Source organism: Embiotoca jacksoni, unplaced genomic scaffold (assembly GCF_022577435.1).
Source record: "Embiotoca jacksoni isolate LCO1_2020_lvr unplaced genomic scaffold, fEmbJac1.0.p SCAF_44, whole genome shotgun sequence".
Lineage (NCBI taxonomy): Eukaryota > Metazoa > Chordata > Actinopteri > Embiotocidae > Embiotoca > Embiotoca jacksoni.
This window is the reverse complement of record NW_027185397.1, coordinates 1,167,441-1,193,230: the sequence shown is the minus strand read 5'-3', so window position 1 is coordinate 1,193,230 and position 25,790 is coordinate 1,167,441. Positions and strand designations below refer to the sequence as shown.

Genomic DNA, 25,790 nt, shown 5'->3' with positions numbered 1-25,790 from the left:
CATCATACTCAAAAAGACTTGAGGCTGTAATTTCTGCCAAAGGTGCTTCAACAAAGTATTGAGCAAAGGCTGTGAATACTTATGTACGTGTTATATTTTCATTCTTTATTTTTAATAGATTTGCAAAAATTTTAAACAAACTATTTTCACTTTGTCATTATGGGATATATGTAGAATTTTGAGGAAAAAATAATTTAATCCATTTTGGAATAAAACTGTAACAACAAAATGTGGAAGAAGTGAAGCGCTGTGAATACTTTCCAGATGCACTGTATTTTGTTCTTGAATGTTGCACAGGAATATCAAATGAATGTGGTTCCTTGTCACACATTTAACCTGCATTCATGTAGGTTTAATTCTGCAGAAAATAATGTTCCGTGAAGTCACATCGACAACAGTACTGCAGCTCCCCTTAAAAAGTATTTGAACAACTGAGACAAACTACTTCATCATAAAAATGCATCTTGAACTTTGACCCACTTTGTCGTATCCGTTGTGGATTTGGAACGAGTACGCTTCCTTTAACTGCCTCTTCTTCTTCTTCTCCTTCTTCTCCTTACTCTTCTTCTTCTCCTTACTCTTCTTCTTCTCCTTACTCTTCTTCTTCTTCTTCTTCTCCTCCTTCTTCTTCTTCCTTTTGTGGGCGGAGCTTCAGCGCCACCAACTGTCTCTGCGGTTCAGTCGATGTGACGAATCTCCCGCTGCAGAGGATTGTGGGTCAGAACATCCAGAGTATCACGCTGACCTGCAGACTGCAGAATACAACCGGATGTAGTAGAACATCCTGGTACTTTTGGAATACTGCGTTTAACATACTGAGTACTGGGACGTACTAAACCTTTCTCTGGTGTGCTAAATGGTATGTTAGTATGGATACTGGAACTGGAACTGGATTTTCCAATGTTTCTACGCTGCCGTTGGACTCCCCATCAGTGTGACTGTAAATCAGTCGAGGTCGAGCTGTTCAGGTGGATTTAACCCCAACGAGCTCCTTTCCCAGCATTTGTTTATGGGGATAATGGGAGGAAGAGGAGGAGGAAGAGGAGGAAGAGATGGGAGGTGACAGCAGTAATGAGTGTGTGAGGTGTTGGGATGGTGCTGGAGATGTTTACTCCGGATTGGAGCGGTTCCTGGCAGCGGACCAGGACCACCCAGGACTCAGAGACCTCGTGGTGTTTCTTCACACCTCTGTTCTGTGACTGAATCTTTACTGTGATAGAAACACTCAGCTCAAACTGCAGCTCCCGACTAGAGAAATAAAAACAGAAGAAACTCTGTTTCTGGGGAAGAATATGTTTTGTTTAACATCCTGCTATCACCAACCTCTTTATGTCCAAATAAAAATATAATGTCTGCCTGTTTAGAGACGAACATTCAGAATGAAACACAAATTAATCGTTTTCATGTGCAGTATAAAAAAACAACAATCTGTGTCTCCCAAAGGACTTTGAACACCTGCATCTTCTTCTTTTTTACATCTTTTTGAACTAAGATTGGCTCTTCCTCAGGTATCATACAATAAAGAAGACATTTTAAAGGGAGCAGATAAACAGTGTTACAGGTCCTGTGGGAGATAAAATCATTAACACAAACAATACTTCTACAGATGCAATTAATTCCTCATTGCTGAGCATAGAAACCCCACGAGGGGTTAAGTTTAGGAATGAAGCAGTACGTGATAAAGATCTTCATGATCAAGGACAAGATGGTTAAAAGAAAACAAATAATAATCAAGTTCCCGTTTCACTGTGGACCTTCAGGCTCACAGTCGCTCTTACTCATTTTTCGTTTTGAGGTTTTTGGATTTATAGAGGTGAAAGTACGGTTAAATATGATACAGCATGAGAGAGCTATACATGAGTGATGTTAATGGATGACATGTTCCTGCATCCTTTTTTTTAATTTCCATCATAGCACTGTGATTCACCAGACAGGGACATGCCTCAGAAATGATACCATAACATTTCACACAACTGAGACTAAATCAGTTCCTCTGGTGCAGAGTGGATCAACGTTTATGTTTTTAGTGCTCAGACCATCGTTTAACGTTTAGAGGTCACTTCTCGGGAAACCATAAATATCGCTTGTTTAAAGGGTTTAAACAAATGATCTGCTTTATTTTTCAATTTTAAGACAAATAACGCCTTAAAATTTAACCTTTGTTTGAAAGAAATTTTGGTTGTTTTGAATGAAAACATTTTTTTTTATACAATTGAGCATAAACCTCTGAAGAAATTTAGAAAAAAATGCGGTGAAAGTTTTGAGAAAGGAGCTAACATCTGATGAACTTTATCTATTTTTAACTTTCTACCCACTTCGAAAAGGAGTTAGTAGAGAAAGTCAAACACTTTTTATTTCATTTATCAGTCTTTTCAAGTAGTTTTCTTCTAATACTGATCATCATCTACGACATTCATTTGGATGATCCGAGGACAGTCTTCTGTGATGCATGTCTATACCAACATTTTGACTTTCTGCTGCTCGTTCTGTATCATGAACTCTCATTCACACTTCATCTGACAGCCAGAGAAGCTTTTTGAGAGTCATACTTTATTCTTCCACTGAACTGGAGAAGCTTTTATCCTGTTTTGTTCGCTATGAACTTCGCCGCTCCGAGAGTTGTGAGGCTTTGCTTTGTGAAACCTTACTGAAACGATGGCAGTTACTTGATCTATACATTTGAGTTTCATTGTGACCTCTGCTGCGTTCCTTTGGAGCTAATTCTGCAGTTTGCTTCACGCAGGAGAAGAAACACTTCAAAGCTCAGATTGTACAGCAGTTGTTAGAAATAGAGGTTGCAGACTTTGCTGTATTGCAGCTGGAGAAATGAGCTTTTTGCTTCCAACAACCAGGTATCAGAACAACAGACCAAAGACATGTCCTCATGCAAACGTTGCTCGTTCCGTTTCTGTTTCCAGTCCAGGAAGAGATTTTCAGTTTTATTCTTTATTATTTATTTATCTGCTTCTCTCTCCAAAGCTGCTTTCCCTGTGCTTAGTTTAATTGCTGAATCTCTCATCCCATCTCGTTTTATCACGGGAGGTTTGGGGGGATGTGAACCGCGGCGGCGCAGTAATTGTGTCCCCGCCCGTCGCAGGAGTACAGAGAAGGAAGATTATCCAGCGCGCCGTGTGACTGTGCATTCATCTCAACCTCCCCTGGTTTATGCAGAGCAGGCTTTAGAGGAGCTTTTTGGCAACTGGCCTGTTTGGATTACATGTGCTGATAACTTTACGCTTCAGGCTGCACAGCAAAATAAATTGCTTTCCTGTGAGGGGCAAGGTAAAGGACGTGTAATCCCCTTGTTGCCTACAACCTTTTATGGAGGGTGTGTGTGTGTGTGTGTGCGTGTGTGTGTGCGTGTGCGTGTGCGTGTGCGTGTGTGTGTGTGTGTGTGTGTGTGTGTGTGTGTGGAAAGTGACCCAGTCATATAAATGTAGGAATCCCATCCTGCACTGAATACTTGTAGATATCGTTTTGTCTGTTTACTTCATTTGAAAGAAGAATAGTTTCTTCTTTTCCAGCAGATCTCTTGTGAAATCAGTTCCTTTCAGGATTTCACTGAGTTTTTTGGGGATTATTGCAGCAGATTTTCTCAAAGATGTTTGATTTTTGCCGTGGATCTTCTCAAAAGAATTTTGCATAAAATTGTGGGATTGAGAAGAAATTGCAAGTCAAGAAAGAGAACTGCGATTCTTTTTAATCACTACCTGATAAATAAATACATCTGTAATCACTTCCTGTGATAGTAATCATGCTGCACATCACAGAAATATTTTAATTCTCATCTTTTTTTATGTATTTATTGAACTTAGAGAACCGCGGAGATCAAAGTTCCTAAAAGGTCCTAAAAGGTCCTAAAAGCTGCGTATGTTTCCAGAACAGAGCGTCTGTGACTGGAATATAGAAACAAGGACTACATCAGCTGTCAAAATAAGAGCTTTAGATGCTGTTTAATTCATGTTCATTCAACACATAGACCTGCTGGATGAAACAAACAAAGAGACGTCTCTGACAACTGGACGTGTGAAGAAAACTCATTTAACATCCAGTAATAAGGAATCACTTCTTTTGATCACAAACATTTAATCGATGTTTTTTGTGGAAAAATCACAGGAATTTAAAGATAGCTCTCGCAAATATTGCTGAATTTGCTTGAATTTGTGTTCATTATTTCCTGGATGGACTGACTAAATGGGACATTAGTTCTGATCTGATTAAAATATTTTTTTCTAGAAATGGTTGGGTTTTGCTGTAGAAACTAGTTGATGTATCGCTGCAGTGACTCTGCAGGGAAGCTTTTTTTAGAGAGAATATATTAAACCATTTCTGGACCACACTAAAAAGAAGAGCTACAGAGAGAGACATTCAAATTAAACATGAGAACGAACAAGAAAGACTCACAGAGAGAAAGGGAGGCTGGAGGGAGGAGACGGAGAGAGAATGATCGACAGCGAGATGATCGCAAGGAAATATTCAGAATTGAGGAGCATAAAAAATGAAACCTGGGCCGGACGCTGTTTCACCTGTCAATCCATCGGCCACAGCTCAGGTCTGGTTCTGCAACTCTGCAGGCAGACGTGAAGAAAACTTCCCTCCTCTGGATCCTGTTTGGGATTCAGTTGCATCTCCAGCTTTTATTTTGCATCTTTTAGCCTTCCATCTACAGATCGTGTACACTTTACTGCCGTTAATATGTCAGAGCACGGCGTGAAAGTTCAGATGGATCTCCTCCCTCTCAGGCTGCCGTTAGTTTGCATGCATGTCAGTAGAAAATGAAAATGAAATGTCATCAATCACAGACAACGTTCGCTGCAGCTGCTGTTCATTCGGACCGACGTACAGTCTCTTTGATTTACAGCGAAGCTGCACGGGGCTGTTCTGAAACTTTGAAGTGACTTCAGGTTGTTTAGGAACCAGCAGACATTCAAGTTAACTGTCAAACTGCCAAAATCTCACATCGAAGAAGTGACCTGTTCGTTCTGACTTCCTCAGGATCCACGTCGACTCCGTTCCTCCGAAGTCAAAAGCTCAAAAGTACGCAAAGCTGTTCAGGAGCTTCCTCTCACATGTTTAAAGTTGGAGCTACCGAAAAGGAAAAACACTCATGCATGTGATCATAACTAAAGAATTATCAATTCATTTTAATATTTCATATCATGCTGACATGAGATGAAACTTAAAAGCATTAGAAAATGTGAAACTACCAGTGTGGTCGTCACATTGCGGCACATTACATCCCATGCCGATTAGAAAACACTGATTTATCCACCAGCAGCAGAACATGAGTAAAACTGGATTCTCCTGGTGTTGATGGTGATTTTTCACCCTGAAAGTTAAGACAACAGAAAAAAAATAGAGCAAAAGACAAACAAAGAAAAGACAGAGTCATTGAAAAGTCATTTCAGGGCAGAATTTCTAATTATTTTGAATACACATGTAAAAAAAAAAAAAGAATATCATCTGGATCCGTCGTGCAAAACACACCATGCAGAATAAAGACAGTTTGGGATCTCAATGCATTTTATTGGAGCAATCTTGGTGCAATAAAATGCATGTAAATGGGAGAACTGGACGGAAATGACGTGAGTCTAAACTCTGCATGAGGAAAAACAAAAAGGATAAAAGAAAAACTGTGTGTGTGGATGAGATAAATATCAAAACAACATCAAACTGTCTCACCAGAAAGAGAGTATGTCTTTTACTGTTCTCCAAATTGGTTAATAACAGAATGTATTTATCATTTTTAAACCCTTATCTGGATTTTAATTTGCAGTAAAATACAGAAAGTCTGCATGAAAAAAGTAAAATTGCATGAAACAGAACTTTTGTGGGTTTCTTCAGGTCGCACAGCTGAAGGACGTGAGACATTTAAATTCACATTCACAATGAACGGCCGCCTGTTGAGCATCTGATCCTCATGTCGTTGCCATGGTAATCTGTTCATCCATTCAATATGATGTAATTTTACAAATGATGCCTGAGACACACTCACTACATTTGTACATTTCCTACTTTATAGCATCTTAAACATGTCAGGTGGGCCTCTCTTTTTATCTTCCATTTATGTTGGGTCCCACATTTTTTTAACGATTGGTTTAATTTCAGAAAGAACAAAAAATTATGTTAAAAAAATTATAAATCTGTGAAGATTTCTACTCCAAAATGACCATCTTTTAAAAACACCATTGTCCTATAAAAAGTCTTCAAACTAAAAACTAAACCGTTCTTTTTGGAACGTGTCGGAACTTTACAACAAATTTTACTGATATTTTTTCGGTATCTTCTAAACTAAGAAACAAACCAACAGTGTGAGCAGATTTGTTGAAGTGAAAGACTTCAGTGAATTCAGTGACAGCAGATCAGCATGGAGGAGAATAAAAACAGCTTCATGTCAAGATCAATTAAATATTCCTCAAATTACAAAACCTGTTGGATGGAAGAAATGATGTACGTTTGATTTAAAAGAAAAACTTAGTAGGAAGTTTGTGTTTTGAAGATGATGAAGACAGAGATGAACATCGTTAGGAGGATCAGAAGATTTATCTCAAACTGTTTCCAACAACTTTTGAAAAACATACCGGCTGAACTTCTGGCTTCTCATTAATGTATTTCATAAACATTGATTCAAATCAATTACACTTTTCTCTGAACATCTGGCTTCTTCTTCATCTTCATCTTCTTCTTCATCTTTATCTTCTCATGTCTCCTACTTCCCCTCTCTTCCTGAGTCTTACTTTTTGACTTTGACCTCAATCACTCTCAAAATAGTTTCCAAGGAATAATAAATGACATTTTGAAGCATCTTTTTCAATCTAAAGTTCTGGTCTCGACTCTAAAGACGACCAACAGGAATGCTTTTGTTGACAGTATGTTTTTGCAGTTTAATTTAAGACGTCGTCACCACAGGAAAAACTCTGTCAGGATTCAGCAGCTCTGAAATCCTCCAACGAGGTTTAGTCTCTTTGTGTCCGTTTTCTTTTTGAGGGATCGAGCTTCAGTCTGAGACGCTGGGAGATCAGGAGTAATCATACCTGTTGGTGCTGAGATAGATTTCTGGAGATTCAACATGTACACACACACACACACACACACACACACACACACACACACACACACTCTCACACACACACACACACACACGCACACGCACACACACACACACACACACACACCACACACACACACACACACACACACACACACGCACACGCACACACACACACACACACACACCACACACACACACACACACACACACACACACACACACACACACACACACACACACACAGAGTGTAGATACCTGCTGTACAGCCTGAATATCCCTCTTGATGTTTTTATACCCTTAAAGTCTGCTCTACTACTTGTATTGATCCGTGTTGGCATCACGTATGTGTTTACAACAAATCACACGTCACCCACAGGAGGTTTTAGAATGAGCTGGATTCAAGTTATCTGTCATCACCAAACATGCAGAAGGATTTTAAAGCTTCCTTTCCAACCTGCTTTGTCCTGCATGTGTTCTGTATATTGTGTCTCACCTGTGTTCTCCGTTGTTTCGTCCTCCAGGCTGTGACGAGTCGTGCTCTGAGTGCCGCGGGTCGAGTCAGCAGGAGTGCGTGTCGTGCTCGGACCCCGCTGCCTTGCTCAAAGACGGGGTGTGTGTCCCCGACTGCGGAGCGGGTTTCTACAGTCAAGAAGGCGTCTGCTACGGTAAAGTTGACTCACGTCCTCACAGAGCGTCATGTTTGGGTGTAAAGAAACATTCCTGAAGCAGCTTCAACATACCAGGACATCCTCCTGTTATCTGCCTTAATGAGCCCTGATCAACGAGGTCGAGCTCAACTCAGGGTTTACCATGCCAGCTACGAGCACGTTCACATGAAAGAGGAGGAGCTACTAGCATCTGACCAATCACAAACATGGACAGGTGTTCTGGCAGCAGAGCGACAGATTTTACAAACGAGGAATAAACTATCATCCTAGAAAAATAAGGAAGAAGTCTTAATATCACACAGGAAGATGGGACTCTAATTACATGTGTATATTTAATTTAATGAATGTATTCTTCTATGTATTTTCATGACGTGTGTGACAGTCTAATAATTTCAGAAAGGACTGAAGAGCAATTAAGAAATAAATATAAAAACATAATTTAAAGCAGTAAATTGTCTTCCTGGTATATTCGTACAGGAAGCAGAAGTCTTCAGAGGTTCAGTGAGTCTCTGTTGTCGGATGATATCAGTAAAAATAAAACATAATGAGAGCATCTATAGCTCATAAAAATTGAGGGGGAAAGCCAAAGAGGTTTGTTTGTCTCTGAAGACTCTGAAGTCCACAGAGGACCGTCTCACTAAGTCTGATGTCCACATGACTGACGTCCTCATGACTGACGTCCCCTCAGTGGTTACAGACGGATCTCTAACTATATTTATGTCGTGGAAACATCCACAGCAACTCTCTGCCAGATGAGAGATAATTCTGGTTTATAATCACGTGTCTGAAACAGATTTTCATCAGCAAACTCACCCTGCATGAAGAGAGTTAGGGTTAGGGACCTTTAATGTCAATGTGTTTTTATTTAATGAACCCAGTTTGTGTTCAGCAGCTTCAGGCAAATGGACATAAACATGCAGGCAGGAAGAACTCATCTGAACTCATTCTTCCAGTAAACATGATGACAACATCACCTGTGTTATTGGTGACGTGTGTTCAGGACTGTTTTCTGAGTGGAGTAATTAGACTGTGATTCTATTGTAGTTGAAAATCTTCAAATTGCAGGAGACAAATATTGAACGTCATTTTTGCTGCACTGAAAATATCTTTTGACGATTTTAATTCCAAAAGTGTCTGAAATGTCAGCTGTGATTTTTTTTTTAGGGGGAAATATGGAAAAAAGTTGTTCACATTTCCTTCAGCTCACAAGTAAAAAAAATTATGCGATGCTGTCGTTTGTTCTTTTATACATTCAAGTCTGAAAGAAATGGAATAAAGAAAAGATGTAGAATACAGGAAAGATTAAAGAGAAATGATCTGTGTCAGTTTATCTGACACCAGTTTGATGGGAGAAAAAGGTTATATTTAAACAGACAAAGAATATTTGAAAATACCAAAAGCACCATGTGAAACAGTGGGAGGTTTATCTATTGTTGTTAGCGGTGAGCTGAAGGTGAAGGTAGTATGCTTGGCATTTTTTTGTTTCTTTTTGTTGAGCTTCCCTGTGGAGCTTCTCGCCAGCATCCACGCCATGTGCTGCCAAAATGATAAGTCAGCAGAAGCCGGAGTTAGCAAACAAACATTTTGAAACATACAATAATAAGCAGTCCTCTCTGGCACTAATGAGCATTCAGAAACTCCCTGAATAAAGAGATCCTGTATGAATATGGATGGTTTCTATTTTGGAGTGGTGAGATGAAGAGAAGGGTAGGAATAGGCCTCCCTCAGGGTGATGGTGAACTTAGCAGCACAGCGAAGCTCTTTCTGTGGTTAAAAACACCTGGAGGGGCTGAGGAGGTGGAGGGTGGGTGGGGGGTGGGGGTCCTGTTGCTCTTATGAAAGTTTTGAAGCTCTCACCGAGGAGCCATCTTTCAGAAAATGTCAAAAACCTGGGGAACTTTGTGGGAGAAGGTCAGATCCATTTGAACTTGCCGGTTTATGGTTTGAGGGAAGGTTTAAATGTCGCCTTCCTGAGAGAGATGAGGGCCGTTTAACTCCGCTGGGCTTCGTCTGATACATATCATACGTGCTCTTTTTTGTCCCCCGAGAATGATGGAGGAAAACAAAATGAGTATATTTTTGGACATAGAAAAGCCTGGCAGAGCATGTTAGCATGTCACACAGACAAAGTCAGTTTATTAAGTTTAGATTTCAGGACATTTTTTGACTGTTGTTGACTTTTTATTCTCTTTTAAATATCTTTTATCTTCTTCATTGGTAACTCTTCACTTAAGGATGAATACATTTTAAGGATTCATTCATGAAGTCCTTCATTACATAAGCATTACTTCTAAAAGAGATTAAGATTATTTTACTGACATATGCACAGTATGAAAAAAGGCAATGCAATTATCACTTTGCTGCTCCTCCCTAACCTAAACAAGAATATATATATATATATATATATATAAATATTTACAAAATCAAAAAAAAAAAAAGAACTTATCAATGAATAACAATGGAAATAGTTAAGCAGCAATCTGGTGACTGTTGGTCAGAAAGTTCACGATGCATTATTGCACATAACAGTGTGTCGACAACAGTGCAAGTGACAATAGTACGACTGATTGACATTCAAATAACTGTTACAGTGAGATTTATAACAATAGTTCTAGTTTCCTGCAGGTTACAATGAACAAGACACGAACATAATAACTCAGACATTATAATAACTGGCAAACACTTGGGGTCCAAACATCGAGTCCCCGGAGTCATTCATGACATTTATTTTCCATCGGGCACTAAGCACATCATTTATTTTTTAAATGCTGACTCATACAGTGTCCCACAAACATGGTTCAGATATTACCAGATTCTAGACAATCTCCTCTACATAATAATAAAAAGATATCTCTACTGACAATATTTCATGGTGAGATACATGTAAAACCAATTTCACAAGACAAAATAATGTTTTTCCTTGATACAAAGGTTAATATAAAAAATCTCGAAGTATTATCAAATTAAATGATGAAAGATTTGGATCGCTGAGAATCTCCTGAAAAAAACAAGATGCAGTATGAATGGTTAGAAACTACAATGACCAACATGAGTTTAAAACTGAAAATAGGGTTCTGAAGGTTAATGAATCATAATCATCAATGATTACTCACCTTAATTAAAGCTTTATTAATGCGTTGTTCATGCAGGAGATCATGAATGAAAGACTTTGAACTCATGGTACTTCCTGATCATTCATGAGGTATTAATGTTTAAAGTAACGCTTAATTAATGCATTAATTCATGATAATTCATGTAGCCTTACCATAAAGAGTTAACTCTTCATTTATTGTTTTGATTTTTTTAATTCATATAGTTGGCGAGCACAAATAGTTTCACTGGTTTCCATGGCTGTCGTTCCTAATGACTCCTGAATAGAATATATTTTGGAGACGGTTTATTTAAAGACACTTTCCTCTGACTTGAGTTTAATTCATGCGTTTTTTAAATTGACCACGAAGCATTTTATCGTTCCATTAACATTTACATGCTGCGCTTCACAGCCTGCGATCCGCCCTGCACCTCCTGTTTCCCTGACAACCCCAAGTGTATGAGCTGCCCATCAGGGACCGCCTTGCATCATGGGAAATGTATTACAGAGTGTCCAGCTCAGCATTACCTGGACAACCACAGCAGATGCAGAGGTAGGATACGTCTGTGGATGTGTCGGGTAGCAGAAATACAGAACAATGATTAAATGAATAGATAATAGCTGAATAATCTTAATTTATAGGGTGAAATAAAAATGATTAGACTGTATTTATCGTCTTCGAACCACCAGTTCTTCCTCAGATCTTTCCCTCCCTGTCTCCGCAGCCTGCCACAGCTCCTGCGCCACCTGTTGGGGCCCGTCGGTATCCCAGTGTACCTTGTGTCCAGGCGGCCTCCTCCTCCACCAGGGCCAGTGTGTGGAGGCCTGTGGGGAGGGGCTGTACTCTCTGGACAACACCTGCCTCAGTGAGACTTCACCTCCTCGCCTCTAAGTCCTCCTCCTGCTCCTCCACCGCTGATCTCCCTCCTCTGATGTGTTCCCTCTCTCCACCCAGACTGCCACCCGTCCTGCCGTTCCTGCGTGGGACCGCTGGCCTCCGACTGCCTCCGCTGCCTCAAACCAGAGGAAGCTCTCCTGCCGCAGTCTGCTCACCTTCAGCACGGCATCTGCACGGCTGGATGTGCCGCACACAGCTTTCTGGACCACATGCAGATATGCACAGGTGAGCACATGAAGTCTTCGGTTTATTTCCCCGTTTAATTTCAGACAACATGTACATGCGAGTCTAAATGGAGCATTTTTGCTGGTCATGCTCAGAGTCATTACCGAACTAATTAGCAACAAGTCACGTAGTCACGAGGATTAATGTGATTTGGTAAAAACCAATCAAGGAAAGGAAACATCCAGTCGGAGATCAGATCCGTGATGTAGCAAACTCCCAAAATCAAGCTGATAAGCTGGATGCAGACCGTGTCCTCATTTGCGTAAGTAGCACTGAAGTGTTTAGTCTGAATTGACAGAATTTAAATGGACAATTAACCAAAACATTTTGTTTATATTTTCTAAATCTTTTTAAACTGTTGTCACAATGTTGTGAAACAATAATGCGTCATTCTTTGGTTTGTGAACTCCTGGTTTGAAGCCTCGATGTTCGAGCCGTCGCCATCGTTCTTCTCTGGAGCCAGAAATGATCAAATTTGGACGAGTTGGGGAGGAAACAAGTGGTCAGTGTCACTCAGTCTGACTGAGAAGCCAGAACATTACACCTGTCCACCTTTACTGAAAACCTGACTGCACCACAGGCCTGTCAATCAAACAGACACGCCCCCAAACATACAGCTTTTTGAGGCCTACTATCTAATTATCACCTGCATAACATTTAAATGAGATTCATGCCCTGTCCAAACTGCATATTAAATGGTTGAATGGCAGTGGAGAGCCCCCCCTGTCCCCACACCCCCCTCTCCCATCCCCCCGCTACCTGCAAACCAAAGATAACTTGGTATCTTGGGACAATCTGTTCTGAGTCGTGTTTGCAGACTTTGTGGTTGTATTTCTCTTACGGGAGGGAAGATGGTGTGTGGAGACGCCTGATTAGGTTGTGTGTGTGTGTGTGTGTGTGTGTGTGTGTGTGTGTGTGTGTGTGTGTGTGTGTGTGTGTGTGTGAAATTGTGCATGTAATGGGAACATTTTTAAGGTGTGTTGTTAGATTTGAAGCAGTAGTCTGTCAAGTGAGAATAATTATCACCCACCTACCAACACACAGGACGAACAGACACCGCTGGAACTACCACCTCCTCCCCACAATGCCAGGAGATATTATTTGTTGTTTTCTTTAAATGCAGCAGGACAACAATGGCGAGAAGAGAGACGAAGAGGGCGTAATCAGTTTCCTTCACCTCCCTCGTACGTCCCAACCATGCGCTCTGAGATTTGATTCATTTACCACGATCATCGCTCTCCTACCTTCTTACCTCCCCGTTGGGTCTTCGTGCCCACTGACCGCGCTGCAGTTGGTGTTTGGCAGGCAGAAGGATATTTGTTCCACCTGCTGTCTTCTTCCACAAACACAGCCGAGTCATTCAGCAGCGCTGCCGTTTGGTTCAGCTCCACTTTTCCCTCGGCTCACATCTCATCTGCCGGAGCTGCTTCTACCTTTCAATGTGATAAAGCTCGCTATGGTTCTGGAGCTGCTGCTTTCTTTAAGGCTGAGTTTTAGGAACTTACCTGACAGAGAAAGGAGTGAGTGCATCAGTAAGAATGAATTTAGTGACATAAGGATTTTGTACTCACTAATTCCTAGAGACTAAACCATGAAATGGGGTTGACAATGAAGCCAAGTCCCAAATTACAACCAACTATTCCTGAGTTAGATCATGTTTTAACTTTTTGTTTTGGGTCCAAAGTATAAACTGAAAAATGTTTCCAATCCAGAAGTGTCTTCAGCTGCAATACCAGCGGGTGCCACTAGAGGTCGGTTCCAAAAAGCCTCCGGCTCCATAGACTCCCATTCAACTTCTCTCATCAAATCCAAAGTGAATAAAATGTGTCCATCAGTTATCTCGGTGTTGTTAGCTAAAGTCACTCCTTCTTATTAGTTTTCTGGAGGTCCATCTGAAAATAATCCCTCATTCATTAGAAAAGAAGATTCAAGAAGACCTGTTTTTGGGGGCGTGTCTGTTTGATTGACTGTTTTTTGTTGACTACCAGAGTATTTATATCTGACTGGGATCAACCAAGGTTCTTATTCACTCTTTACTGCTGTTGGTTGAAGAATCAGAAAGGTTGTGTTGCTGTTTTTTGTTGTTAGAGAAAGAAATTAAGTCATAAAGATTGATTCAAGTTAAAGTCGGGCACCTTTTACCTTTTGATGAAAGTTATTCAAATGACTTGATTTCTGTTGTGACATTGCAAATGTTAAAGTTTCATGAGGTTTAGACACAGAAACTAAATGTTTGGGAAAAATCATGGTCGAAGTTTAAAGTTTGTAGAAACACGATGTAAACAGGAAGTCCATTACTGGAGGAAATGAAAATAGAGAGCTTATTTTAATCACTACAGAATTACACTATTATTTATCATTGAAACTTTAAATTGTGAATGAGCTGTTAGCAGTCAGAGGAGATGAGTGACATGAGTCTGAAGACGAGGAAAGCTGCAGTCTTTGTGGTTTTGTTGGGATTTCCCACGGAGCTGCAGACACACGTCCTTGTCTTCTGTTTGCTGCAGTTAACCAGCTGTGTTTCGAGGTGTGAGTGCAGTTCAGTGATCACGTTAATTACAGGCTGCTCTGAGGAGTGTCTTTATGGTTTCCTGTTGGCTGATGGTCCCTTTGGAGCTCAGAAACATTTGTTGCTTCCGTTGTAAATACTTTTTCTCTAATTCCTGTGTGAATTTCTACGTGAGGAAAGTAAATGAGTATTAGCATGACAGAAGTGTTGAATGTTTACTGGTAGACATGAACACACTTCTACAACCCCGTTTCCAAAAAAGTTGGCTCGCTTTGTCAAATGTAAATAAAAGCAGAATGCAATGATTTGCAAAGCACATAAACCCATATTTAATTAGAAATAGACCGAAGACAACATTTCAGATGTTGAAACTGAGAAATTGTATTGTTTTATGATATATATATATGCTTATTTTGAATTTGACATCTCAAAGAAGTTGGGACATGTTTGCCGCTGTGTTGAATCACCTCTTCTTTTTACAACACTCTTATAAACGTTTGAAAACTGAGGAGACCAGTTTCTGGAGTTTTGAAAGTGAAATATTGTCCTATTATTGCTAAAGATATAATTTTAGCTACTCAACAGTTCAGCATCTCTTTTGTCATATTTTTCATTTTAATAGTTAAAAGTAAAAGTTTTTTAAATGGGTGACAGGTCTGGACTGTAGGAGGCCAGTTTATCACCCGGACTAGAGTTTTAACCTGCATTTGTGGACGCAGCGATGAACTGTGTTCACAGACGATGGTTTTCACAAGTGTTCCTGAGCCCATGCAGTGATTTCCACTCCAGAATAGTGTGTTTTTAATGCAGTGCTGCCTGAGGGCCCGAAGATCACCACCATCCAATATTGGTTTCCAGCCTTGTCCCTTGTGTTCAGAGATTTCTCCAGATTCTCTGAATCTTTTAATGATATTATGAACCGTAGACGATGAAGTCCACTAATTCTTTGTAGTTTTACGTTGAGGAACATTATTCTTAGATTGTTGAACTATTTTCCCACACAGTCTTTCACAGAGTGGTGAACCTCTCTCCATCTTCACTGCTGAGAGACTCTGCCTCTCTGAAATAATTTTTTTATACCCAATCATGTTACTGACCTGTTGCCATGGTAACCTCATTAGTTGTGAGATGTTCGACCAGGTGTTTGGTTTTTTCGCACAACTTTTCCAGTCTTTTGTTGACCCTGTCACAACTTCTTTTAAACGTGTTGCTGTCATCAAATTCAAAAAGAGACTATCATTTTCATTAAACAATACATTTCTCAGTTTAAACATGTGATCCGTTGTATTTGGTCTATTTTTAATTGAATATGGGTTTATGTGATTTACAAATCGTCAATTCCTTTTTTTTAATTTACATTTTACACAGCATCCCAACTGTTTTTGCAAATGGAGTTTACCTTAAGTTATGGTTATTTGAAACCTCTTTTCTGTAATACATCAAGTCAAACAGCCTTAAAAGAAAAGTTAATTTCTTTTCATTTTGCATCACACTTGAACAGTCTGCAGCTTTCTCCCTGCACCACTTTGATTTTAAGGATCTTGAGCCCACAGCTGTGAGCTAATAGCATGATTTGTCTCCTCACAACACTTTACTTTCCAGTTCAGAGTGGGCCAAGCAGCCGTGAAAATTTTGTTTACTTTACCTGGAATTGAATAGCCGTTAGCGGTATTGGATTTCCTTAATCATCCTGGTAGAGACAATTAGAGATCGATGAGTGGTAGTTGGATTAGAGTGTCTCCTAACACCCATTCATCTCTCCGAGTCCCACAGGACCTGCATCGAACCGATGCACAAGTTAGAGTGGCTTTAAACCCATTTTTAAAGCTGTTGTCACTAAATAGAAAGTTAGTTTGTAGCAAGACTTGCAAAGCAAATATCGAAAAAAACGAGACAATAAAAGGCGAAACCTCAGATTAACCAGGAAAAGAAGCATAAAATCAATTCAAAAAGCCACGTGATCCTTTAATGGAGTCTTAATTCTGTTACACCGAAGAAAGTGAACTTCAATCCATCTGATTCATTCTGTTATCATCTGAAATTACAGTGTGAATTAAGATTAGAGGTGTTACAGAGTCACTTGTGGTACTTTGTGAGTTTAGCCTTTTCTCTTTACAAATATCTGATGAATTACCATGAAATATATAAACAGACATTTGTGGTCCCCAGAGGATGAAACCTACGGATTATTGTTGTCTCCTGACTTTTTTCCTTCGGTGGCAGTAATCATTGCCATTGTGAGCATGTTTTAGACATCGTTACCATTCAGCTCAGCACAGCTGTGATGAAGTGCAGCCTCACAGAGCCGAGCCCGGACTCATGTTGAACAAGACAATATCAAGCTTGGCAGCGGCTGTCATGCTTGATGTCGGTGAAGTAAAGTGGGGATACAACCGACACTACTTCACCTACTCGCATAACGGATGCATGAGCAGAAATCTGTGTAATCGTGTGCAGACAGACTGCAAAGTGAATTTCAGAGGTGGTGCCGTTCCTCATGACGTCTAAAGAAAGAGCGATGGCAGCTGAAACTGAGAGCAGAGACCTGCCTGTGTGTGTTGGAGATGTTTCAACTTGATCAAAACATTTTCCCCGGGGGGCTGTTTGAGTGAAGACATGAGAGAGACTGACAGGAAATGAGAGCAGGAACCAGAGCCTCTGATGAACTCTGAGATCAATGAGACGCTGATCTCATCACAAACATACAAATACACACTTTTACCAGCAGGTTGACCCTGATGAAGACCTCAAGCAGAAGGTGTTGATCTGACAAGTTGTTCTTAATTTTTCATGTATTCATCTCTCAACACCATATTTGGTGCATTAGGCATGATGAGCAACCATCAACCATCAGTGATGCCATCGTTGGTTTGTGAACGTTATGAATCCTCCAGTTCAGATTCTGTCCTTCACCATCTTGCTAGTTCAGAGCGGTTTGGAGCAGGAAGTGACCATATTTGGACGAGCTGGGGGAGGAGCCAGAGGTGGATCTGACCAATCTGATCGGAAACCTGACGATACTACGTCCCGCCCACCGATAGCTGTAACCTGACTGCACCACAGGCCTGTCAATCAAACAGACACGCCCCCAAAAACAGGTCTTCTTGAATCTTCTTTTCTAATGAATGAGGGATTATTTTCAGACGGACCTCCAGAAAACTAATAAGAAGGAGTGACTTTAGCTAACAACACCGAGATAACTGATGGACACATTTTATTCACTTTGGATTTGATGAGAGAAGTTGAATGGGAGTCTATGGAGCCGGAGGCTTTTTGGAGCCGACCTCTAGTGGCACTCGCTGGTATTGCAGCTGAAGACACTTCTGGATCGGAACCATTTTTCAGACCTGGAAGCTACGAACTCTTTTATATCCAGTCAGTGGTGACAAGGGAAGTTGGGCACAACATTACATTCATCTGATCTGATTGAATTCAGTTTTTGGATTTTTGCTTTTTTCCTGTTCACATTTGTTTTTGTTCTACAGAAAACTGTATTTGAAGTGCTTGTCTCAGCACAGAGTTCCAGTTATCTACTTGTCTTTCACTAAGACGACTAATTCAGGCTCAACACTCACTGAGCTGACGATCTGTTCGATAAACGTCACATCATTAAAGCTCCATTCACAGAGAAATGTGAAGCAGTTGTTCTACCTGCTTTTATTCTCAGTAACAGAGGTTTCCCTCAGTGGAGTGTCAGTGGGTTCAGGTGAACAATGCAGGCTATTGTACCAGTGTGTGTGTGTGTGTGTGTGTGTGTGTGTGTGTGTGTGTGTGTGTGTGTGTGTGTGTGTGATAACCAGCAGCTCTTGTAATGAAGCGGAGGAGGAGGATGTGTGAGCCTGCATGAGACTCTCTGACTCCACACACACATTCATGTAGATATTCAGGGTCCAACGTTGAGCAGCTATCAGGTGTCTGAGGTTCCAGGCTGTAAATCCTGTCAGCAGCCTGCTGGTGTGGAAGCAGTTTAACTCTGATAGACAAGTCGAACTGCAGCACAACAGTAAAGGATCAATATTTATAATGTTGGACACATGAACTGTCTCTCAGGCTTTCACACTTGTTGTTTGTGTCTAATTTTAGAAATGAAGCTGTAGAAGGAGGAAGAATTGTTCATCTGACTAAATGCCTGAATATTTAATGTGCATTTGTTGCAGCTGTTTGACATCTGCACTGTGTGATGAGGCTGAGCTGAAGTGATTTTAGTGACACATGATACACAACTGGGCGTTATTTCCCTCCATCGTTGTGATCAATGGTGTGTATCACCTCAATCTTTACTCCAGATGCAGCTTTAGTTCTGTCTGAAGTCTGTTTGCACACAGAAACAGATCGATCCAGTGCCCACGTCTTCTATTGTGTTACATCTTTGTTAAACAGTTGTTTTTTAGGTTTTAAGTTTAATCAAACTGCAGCAGGATAACTGAACCCATCGTGACAAATCCTGGTGAGAATGAATGAATGTTTGTTGCAGGTGATGAAGCTGAAAGGTGTCATTAGCTCCAGCTGGCTGAGTTCCAGGATCGTCTCCACCATCTGGTACTTCTATCAACTCTTTTCTCGTCAAGTATTTCTTAAAGCAATCACACTCATGAATATTTACGAATATTCATTGTCTGGCTGCAGTATATGAAGCCAGTCCTCTTTGATGAGCCAATTGGAAGCCTCATCGCTGACAACGAGGTCCACAAACACTGCCAACATTTGAACTTAGGAGATAATAAACTCGGACTCAGAGCGGACGAGGCAGTGGTTGATCTGACTGATTGATTGGAAAAAGAGGGAAACCTGTTTCTCATAGAACTGAATGGACTTCTAGAATACCATAACGCAGCAGATTGAATATGAGTGACACCTTAGACTCTGCAGAGTCACATAACCAGAGATATAATCATCCCACCGTGTTTCTGCTGTGCCAGTGTGCACAACTCTCTGCCACACTTATGTAATGATAAAACCCTGCACTGTACCAGGAGGGTCATTTAAGGAGGGCATCGAGGAGCACTCCGCCCTCCAAACTAAATCACACCCTCATTGACTGCGCCCACCTCAATTATGACCCTATCAGCACAACACAAAGTAATGAATCTGATTCTCTGAGCTCGCGCTCCAAATAATGTGTGATGAGAACGCCTGCACGCATCAATTTGGATACTTCAGGAATCAATATGTGCTCTCCTCCTCGCAACAAATTAGATATCCAAGCTGCAATAAAAGAGTTAGAGGCCTCCTATTCATCATTCTTATTCTCCGCCCTTATTGATATAAGTTTGACAGCCGCCCTATTGAATATGCTCCGAGTCTGAGTTTGTTTTTGGACTGTTGACATGAAGGTTTGTGTTTAATGTTTGAATGTGTGTTGATGGACCCGTGATGGTGCTGGTGGTGCGTTCATGGACATGTCTGTGGGTGGCAAAACTCAATTAAGTAAAAACATAGTGGATTCCTTCTCATCTCAGCTCACCAACTGAGCTGCCATATTTGACAGCGAAGGAGGGGATTATGGGTAGGCGGCAGGGACACGGTGGGCGATGATGGTGTGTCAGATTGACGGTTTTTGGCTGACACCGCCGTCCCCGCTCTGACACTGATGCTCCCGGTGGGTAAATATTTTTTTCACACACACAAACACAGCAGCGTTGGCTCGGGTCGGGCAGCACAGGGCTCCTGCATGTCAGGCAGCGTGTACACAAGACCTGGATACAACTGACAGGAGGCTGAAAGGAGTAATTATAAACACACACACTTCAGTGCAAAAATACTCAAAATGACAGGTGCACACACACACACACACACACACACACACACACACACACACACACACACACACACACACACACACACACACACACACACACACACACAAACCACACACAGACACACACACACACACACACACACACACACACACACACCGGATTAGACACACATTTGCTCCTGGCCAGTTGGTGACGGCACTTTTGTCTTTGACTCCACCGCTCAGCTGTTTGTCTTCATGCTGCCAAAGCAGACATTAAAGACGGCAAAAAAAAGTGGTGTTTATGGGCAGCTGTTGTGCAGGTGAAGGTACGGGGGAGGTGAAGGTACGGGGCGGGTGAAGGGTACGGGGCGGGTGAAGGGTACGGGGGGAGGTGAAGGGTATGGGGGAGGTGAAGGGTATGGGGGAGGTGAAGGAGGGTACGGGGGAGGTGAAGGGTTACGGGGGGAGGTGGAGGGTACGGGGGGAGGTGGAGGGTTATGGGGGGAGGTGGAGGGTACGGGGGGAGGTGGAGGGTACGGGGGAGGTGAAGGGTTACGGGGGGAGGTGGAGGGTACGGGGGAGGTGAAGGGTTACGGGGGGAGGTGGAGGGTACGGGGGGAGGTGAAGGGTTACGGGGGGAGGTGGAGGGTACGGGGGGAGGTGGAGGGTACGGGGGAGGTGAAGGGTTACGGGGGGGAGGTGGAGGGTACGGGGGGAGGTGGAGGGTACGGGGGAGGTGAAGGAGGGTACAAGTAGAGAAATGTTGCAGCAGCGGTTGAAAGTTTAAAAGTAACCGCGAGTAGAAAACATGCAGGAAGACAATAGAAAGTATTTAAAAGTTTAAAAGTACCTGAGCAGTACTATCCGTACGGACCGTGATGGTTCAGTTGTGTAACAGATAGAGATAATGGTGTACTCACTCGTCACTAATAGACCCAGATTTAGTAAACCTCCCCTACAATACCCAGGTTTTATATTCCTCAGATATATGTTATCGTATACTGATTCTTCTGGAAGGTTTATGTTTTATTATCTCTCATCTGCTGCTGTTATCTGCTGCTAAATACTCCGAACCAGCAGCCCAGCTTCTCTCCGAAGCCTCTGCTGGCGTCCGTCCACATGGATCAGGTCTCCGGCTGGCACTGACTCCCGTGTTAATGTGTAACTTCTGATCGGGGAATCTGGCTGCCGGCCTCGTCTGAGCGTCGCTTTACTTTCGGCTGGCAAAGTCGACTCAAATCTCCTCAGAATCAGACTCCAAAAAAATGTGAGTCAGGAAAGAAGAAGATCCAGCAGAGTGGCTGCAGGAGAACAAAGACAGCAGATCAAACTGGCTTCAGTTCACAGTTCCACAGGATCGTTCTTACATGTGTTGATGCTCCAGCGGAGCAGGAACATGCTGTAAACCAGAGGTGTCCATCTCAATGACTCTTCTGGCACATCGTGCTTCATTAAAAAAAACAACAAAGGCGTTTGATTATTTTTCCAGATTTTCGGCCCGCCTCAATAGACCACTTGATTCCTATGAACCGGCCACTCCGCAGCTTTAAACTTTACTTTTTTCCATCCGGTCGCTACATTCATGTGTTTTCCATCCGACGCAGTTTCATCCTCCAAATTCCCGCCCTTTCTTCTCCTTCATGAGTAGCACAGCGAGTGTTAATCACAGAGATGCAGCTCATTTCTTACCAAACTGCACGACTTGAGTTTTCCTCCAACGTCAGCGTCTCGTCCGTTACGAAGCGCTGCAGCTCCGCCTCCTTCTCCACCCTCGATGCTCTCTGATTGAATTACGCCTGAAGTCACGATCGCTTCACAACGTGCCGCATAAACAGAAGAACTCACCTTTTCTGATTAAACTTGTTTCTCTGTTCGACAAAGTGTCTTCATCTAATCCGGTTCTGAAATCACAGCTGATTTCTGTTCTGTCTCCAACATACGATATTAAACGATATTAAACCCACTTTGTATGAAAAATAAACAAATATAACGAGTTTCACGCAAATCACTGGGATGTGTCCGCTGAGTGAGTCTCTGGTTTGACCACCCGCAGTCATCACAATATGGTAAATGAATATATTGTGATGTGGAGGGTTCAGACTGGAATAACAGGGAACATTTATATGTATTTTCAGCGCTGGAATTGTTTGGTAAATGTCATTGAGCTGTTTCAAAAGTAGTTCAAAAGCCCCAAAAAAGGTGTGGGCAGCCCTGCTGGCTAGAGTAACGAACAAACGCACACCTCCCTCCGCTGACCTCCAGCCACGCTGTAACACTGGACTCCTGCTTCTCTCTGAGCTTCACAGGAAACATGACTGCATCTGTTTTTACCACAAACAAAATCTTTTTCTAGGCGTTTGAACGGTGATCTAGTAAAAGAAAAGCCCACTCGTGTTTTCATTCTTCTGTTGTGGTTGTAGAACAGCAGTGAGAGGCACAGTTCAAACCTCCTCCGTCTTCGGCCTCATGGGGTTTTTATATGTTTAAAAAGTGTCTTTTCTGCGTGTCCTTTTCAGAGTGTCATCCGTCCTGCCGGCTCTGCACCGGCCCGTCTGCAGATAACTGTACGTCCTGTCCCGCTCCGTCCGGCCTGCACGAGGGCCGCTGTGTCCCCGCCTGCCCGCAAGGCTTCTTCATCCAGGACAACCAATGTCAAGGTGAGAGCTCACGCGTTTCTGTGCTGCACCGACCAATGACATCATGCATTATACAGCACCTAATCCTCGCCCTAAAACCAAAACTCACACCGCCTTCTAATTAGTGAGCGTTGGACAAAATGTCCTCTGCTTCCAAAGATTCCTCCACTCTCAAGGTCGGAAGCTGCTTTTGAAGAAAAACAGCAACGCACACACAAACATACAGATTTCACTCTGCATGAAATGCTTTACTTTACTGTCTTTATTTTCTAGAAGATCTTGACTCTCGGCCTGTGACGCTGTTTTATAACTTAGCTGAGCTGAGCCGAAGTCAACAGAATAATCATTCAGGAAATTGAAATTTAGACTTAAAATGAGGCCGATTTTTCTTCCGAAGATGTTTAAGTTCGGTGGGTTCTGGTGTTAGTGGGTCCAGACTACAGTTTTCTATTTAGGTAATGTTAAGAAAGGCATTCATACTGCATGAAGTGTCCGAGGCAGGTGGTCAAACTTCTGTGCTCACCAGACAATGGGATTTCTATACAGGTGAGGTCACGGCACAGATGGTTTATAAAAGAGTTCGTAGCTTCCAGGTCTGTAAAATGGTTCCGATCCAGAAGTGTCTTCAGCTGCAATACCAGCGAGTGCCACTAGAGGTCGGCTCCAAAAAGCCTCCGGCTCCATAGACTCCCATTCAACTTCTCTCATCAAATCCAAAGTGAATAAAATGTGTCCATCAGTTATCTCGGTGTTGTTAGCTAAAGTCACTCCTTCTTATTAGTTTTCTGGAGGTCCATCTGAAAATAATCCCTCATTCATTAGAAAAGAAGATTCAAGAAGACCTGTTTTTGGGGGCGTGTCTGTTTGATTGACAGGCCTGTGGTGCAGTCAGGTTACAGCTAATTTAAGATCACATTAAATCCTAACAGAAATCTAATGTTCCTCAGAAAGACAGTAAATACCCCCTCTTTTCTGTCTCCTATTTATCAGCTCTGTCTTCAGGTCTTTATAAGCTGGATGAATTTTATTGTTTATCTCGAGGAAGACAAAAAGCTGTGGCAATCATCACTGGATCTCTAAATACAGTTTTAGTTTTGACCCCAAACCTGGTTGAGTATTTAAAGCGGGAGATGAAGATAGACACTGAAGCCGTGAAGAAGAGCGATGGGCTCAGGTTGCATCGACCTCTGGGAAACCAAAACCAATGAACTCTGCTTGTCTCGTCCTCTTCAGTGTTGATTGGCTCTTTAGAAGCTTCCCAGATACCCAGAGGAAGAACTGACTTTTACCACAAAGTTAAAGTGTTGGTGACTTTTTATGCTCAGCAACATGTTGTTCAAGTTATATAAAATATGTTTAATGATGACAAATCCAATGACAGAGCTTTGAAGCCTTTTTTACTTGATCAGCTCTGTTTTTAGCTCCGATGAAGCTTCTGTACAACAAACAGCAGAAAAGGTGAGACGAGCTGGTGAACAAAGGAAACTTCTTTCGCCTCGATAGCCAGTCCCTCCGGGAAATAGTCATCTTGCGACACAATAATTAATGCAAATTCTAAAAGTATTAACAACATAAAGTAAATCTTTTCAAACAAAACTCTCTTTATTGGAAAGGCTCTGCTCCTGCTTTCATCAGCAATTAAAAAAAAAAATCTCATTTTTCTCTCTCAACTTTTTTTTACCCAAAGAACTCACTTCAATCTCTCAACTTTCATCTCAATTTTTGAGAAAATCAGCCGCAGAATGAAACATTTTTGATGGAAGTCCTGGAGACTGAACAGCCAGATACTTTTCTGAGGAATATTGGACTTAATGCTGTTGCACATTTCTTTTCATGTGTTTACTCCACTGTGATATTTTCGGGCTCGAGGCTGTGAAAAAGTGTTGTAAGTAAATAAAAACTGAGTTTCTATAAAAATACACATCATCCCCTCCCCTCCGTTTGTCCTCCCGTCTCCCAGCATGCCATCCGTCCTGCCAGACCTGCTCCGGTCCGTCCCAGGCTGACTGCGTCTCCTGCCCCCCGCTGGCCTCCCTCCAGACGGGCTACTGCCGGACGAGCTGCCAGGACGGACAGTTCCTGAACGCCGTCACCGGAGAGTGTTTCAGTAAGTCTGTGAGTGTGAGTGTGTCTGGTGGAAAGCTGATTTATATGCCATTATGTTCCATTTATATGCGTGAAGCTTTCATCAGACTCGCTGCCACCAGTGCTTGTTCTTTGGGCTGAGTGGCTCCGGTGGGATCAGAACCAGCAACCCTGGCAGGGATGGAGTCTCGTTCCGCCCGCTGAGTTCTGCACAACCAACGAGACGTAGCAAACGTTGTGCGTCTGAAGCTCCAGTTTACAGCATTATTCATAAGAAATGTCAGCTGGTCTTAGATTCATATGTTTGACCTTCTGCTGAGTCTGAAATGAGCTGCAGTCACATTTAGCATTTTTTCTGGAGGGAACGTTGACATTGAATAGATATAAAACTGGTGGAGTCATTAGTGCAAAACATGCTGAAGAAAATAAGTAGGTGTTTGATTTGATTAAATCTATTAAAGGAGAAAACTGAAAAGTACATTAGAACAATATGTGTTGTCTCTGAGCGTGGACTGAACGGTCCGTCACGTCTGGTGCGCTGCGGTTTTGTTTCCGTCCCGTGCACGGCTTCATGTCCACCGGGAGCGCTGTGTCTGCCCGTTTTATCACACTTCTTGTTTCCATGATGTTTCCTTGACTTCTGTTCTTCTATCGCGGGTAAACGTTGTTCAACGGCTTGTTTTTAGTCCGTTTTGTGTTTATTGTCATCATTTCCTACTTTGTGCTGCAGACACAGTTAAAACAGCTGCTGAGTTTCATTAAAACCACGAATCCTCCTGTTTATTGTGTAACTGTTCCTCATGCCGTGTCTGCAACGGGAGGACGACGCATTTCTTGTCCAAATTGAAAGTCGGTGATGTAGTGATGTGTTTTATGATCAGGAGTTG

General features: G+C 42.0%; 1 protein-coding gene across 2 annotated transcripts in view; it reads left to right on the top strand.

The window, feature by feature from the left end:
• The window catches only part of fras1 (Fraser extracellular matrix complex subunit 1), a 270,187-nt gene that overhangs the window by 119,386 nt on the left and 125,011 nt on the right, over positions 1-25,790 (top strand). For both annotated transcript variants that reach the window (XM_069169324.1, XM_069169323.1), the window contains exons 14-19: positions 7,573-7,716; positions 11,223-11,363; positions 11,536-11,676; positions 11,766-11,933; positions 22,699-22,839; positions 24,779-24,925. In XM_069169324.1, the coding sequence (XP_069025425.1) occupies positions 7,573-7,716; positions 11,223-11,363; positions 11,536-11,676; positions 11,766-11,933; positions 22,699-22,839; positions 24,779-24,925 (882 nt within the window). The remainder of the gene's footprint in view (positions 1-7,572; positions 7,717-11,222; positions 11,364-11,535; positions 11,677-11,765; positions 11,934-22,698; positions 22,840-24,778; positions 24,926-25,790) is intronic.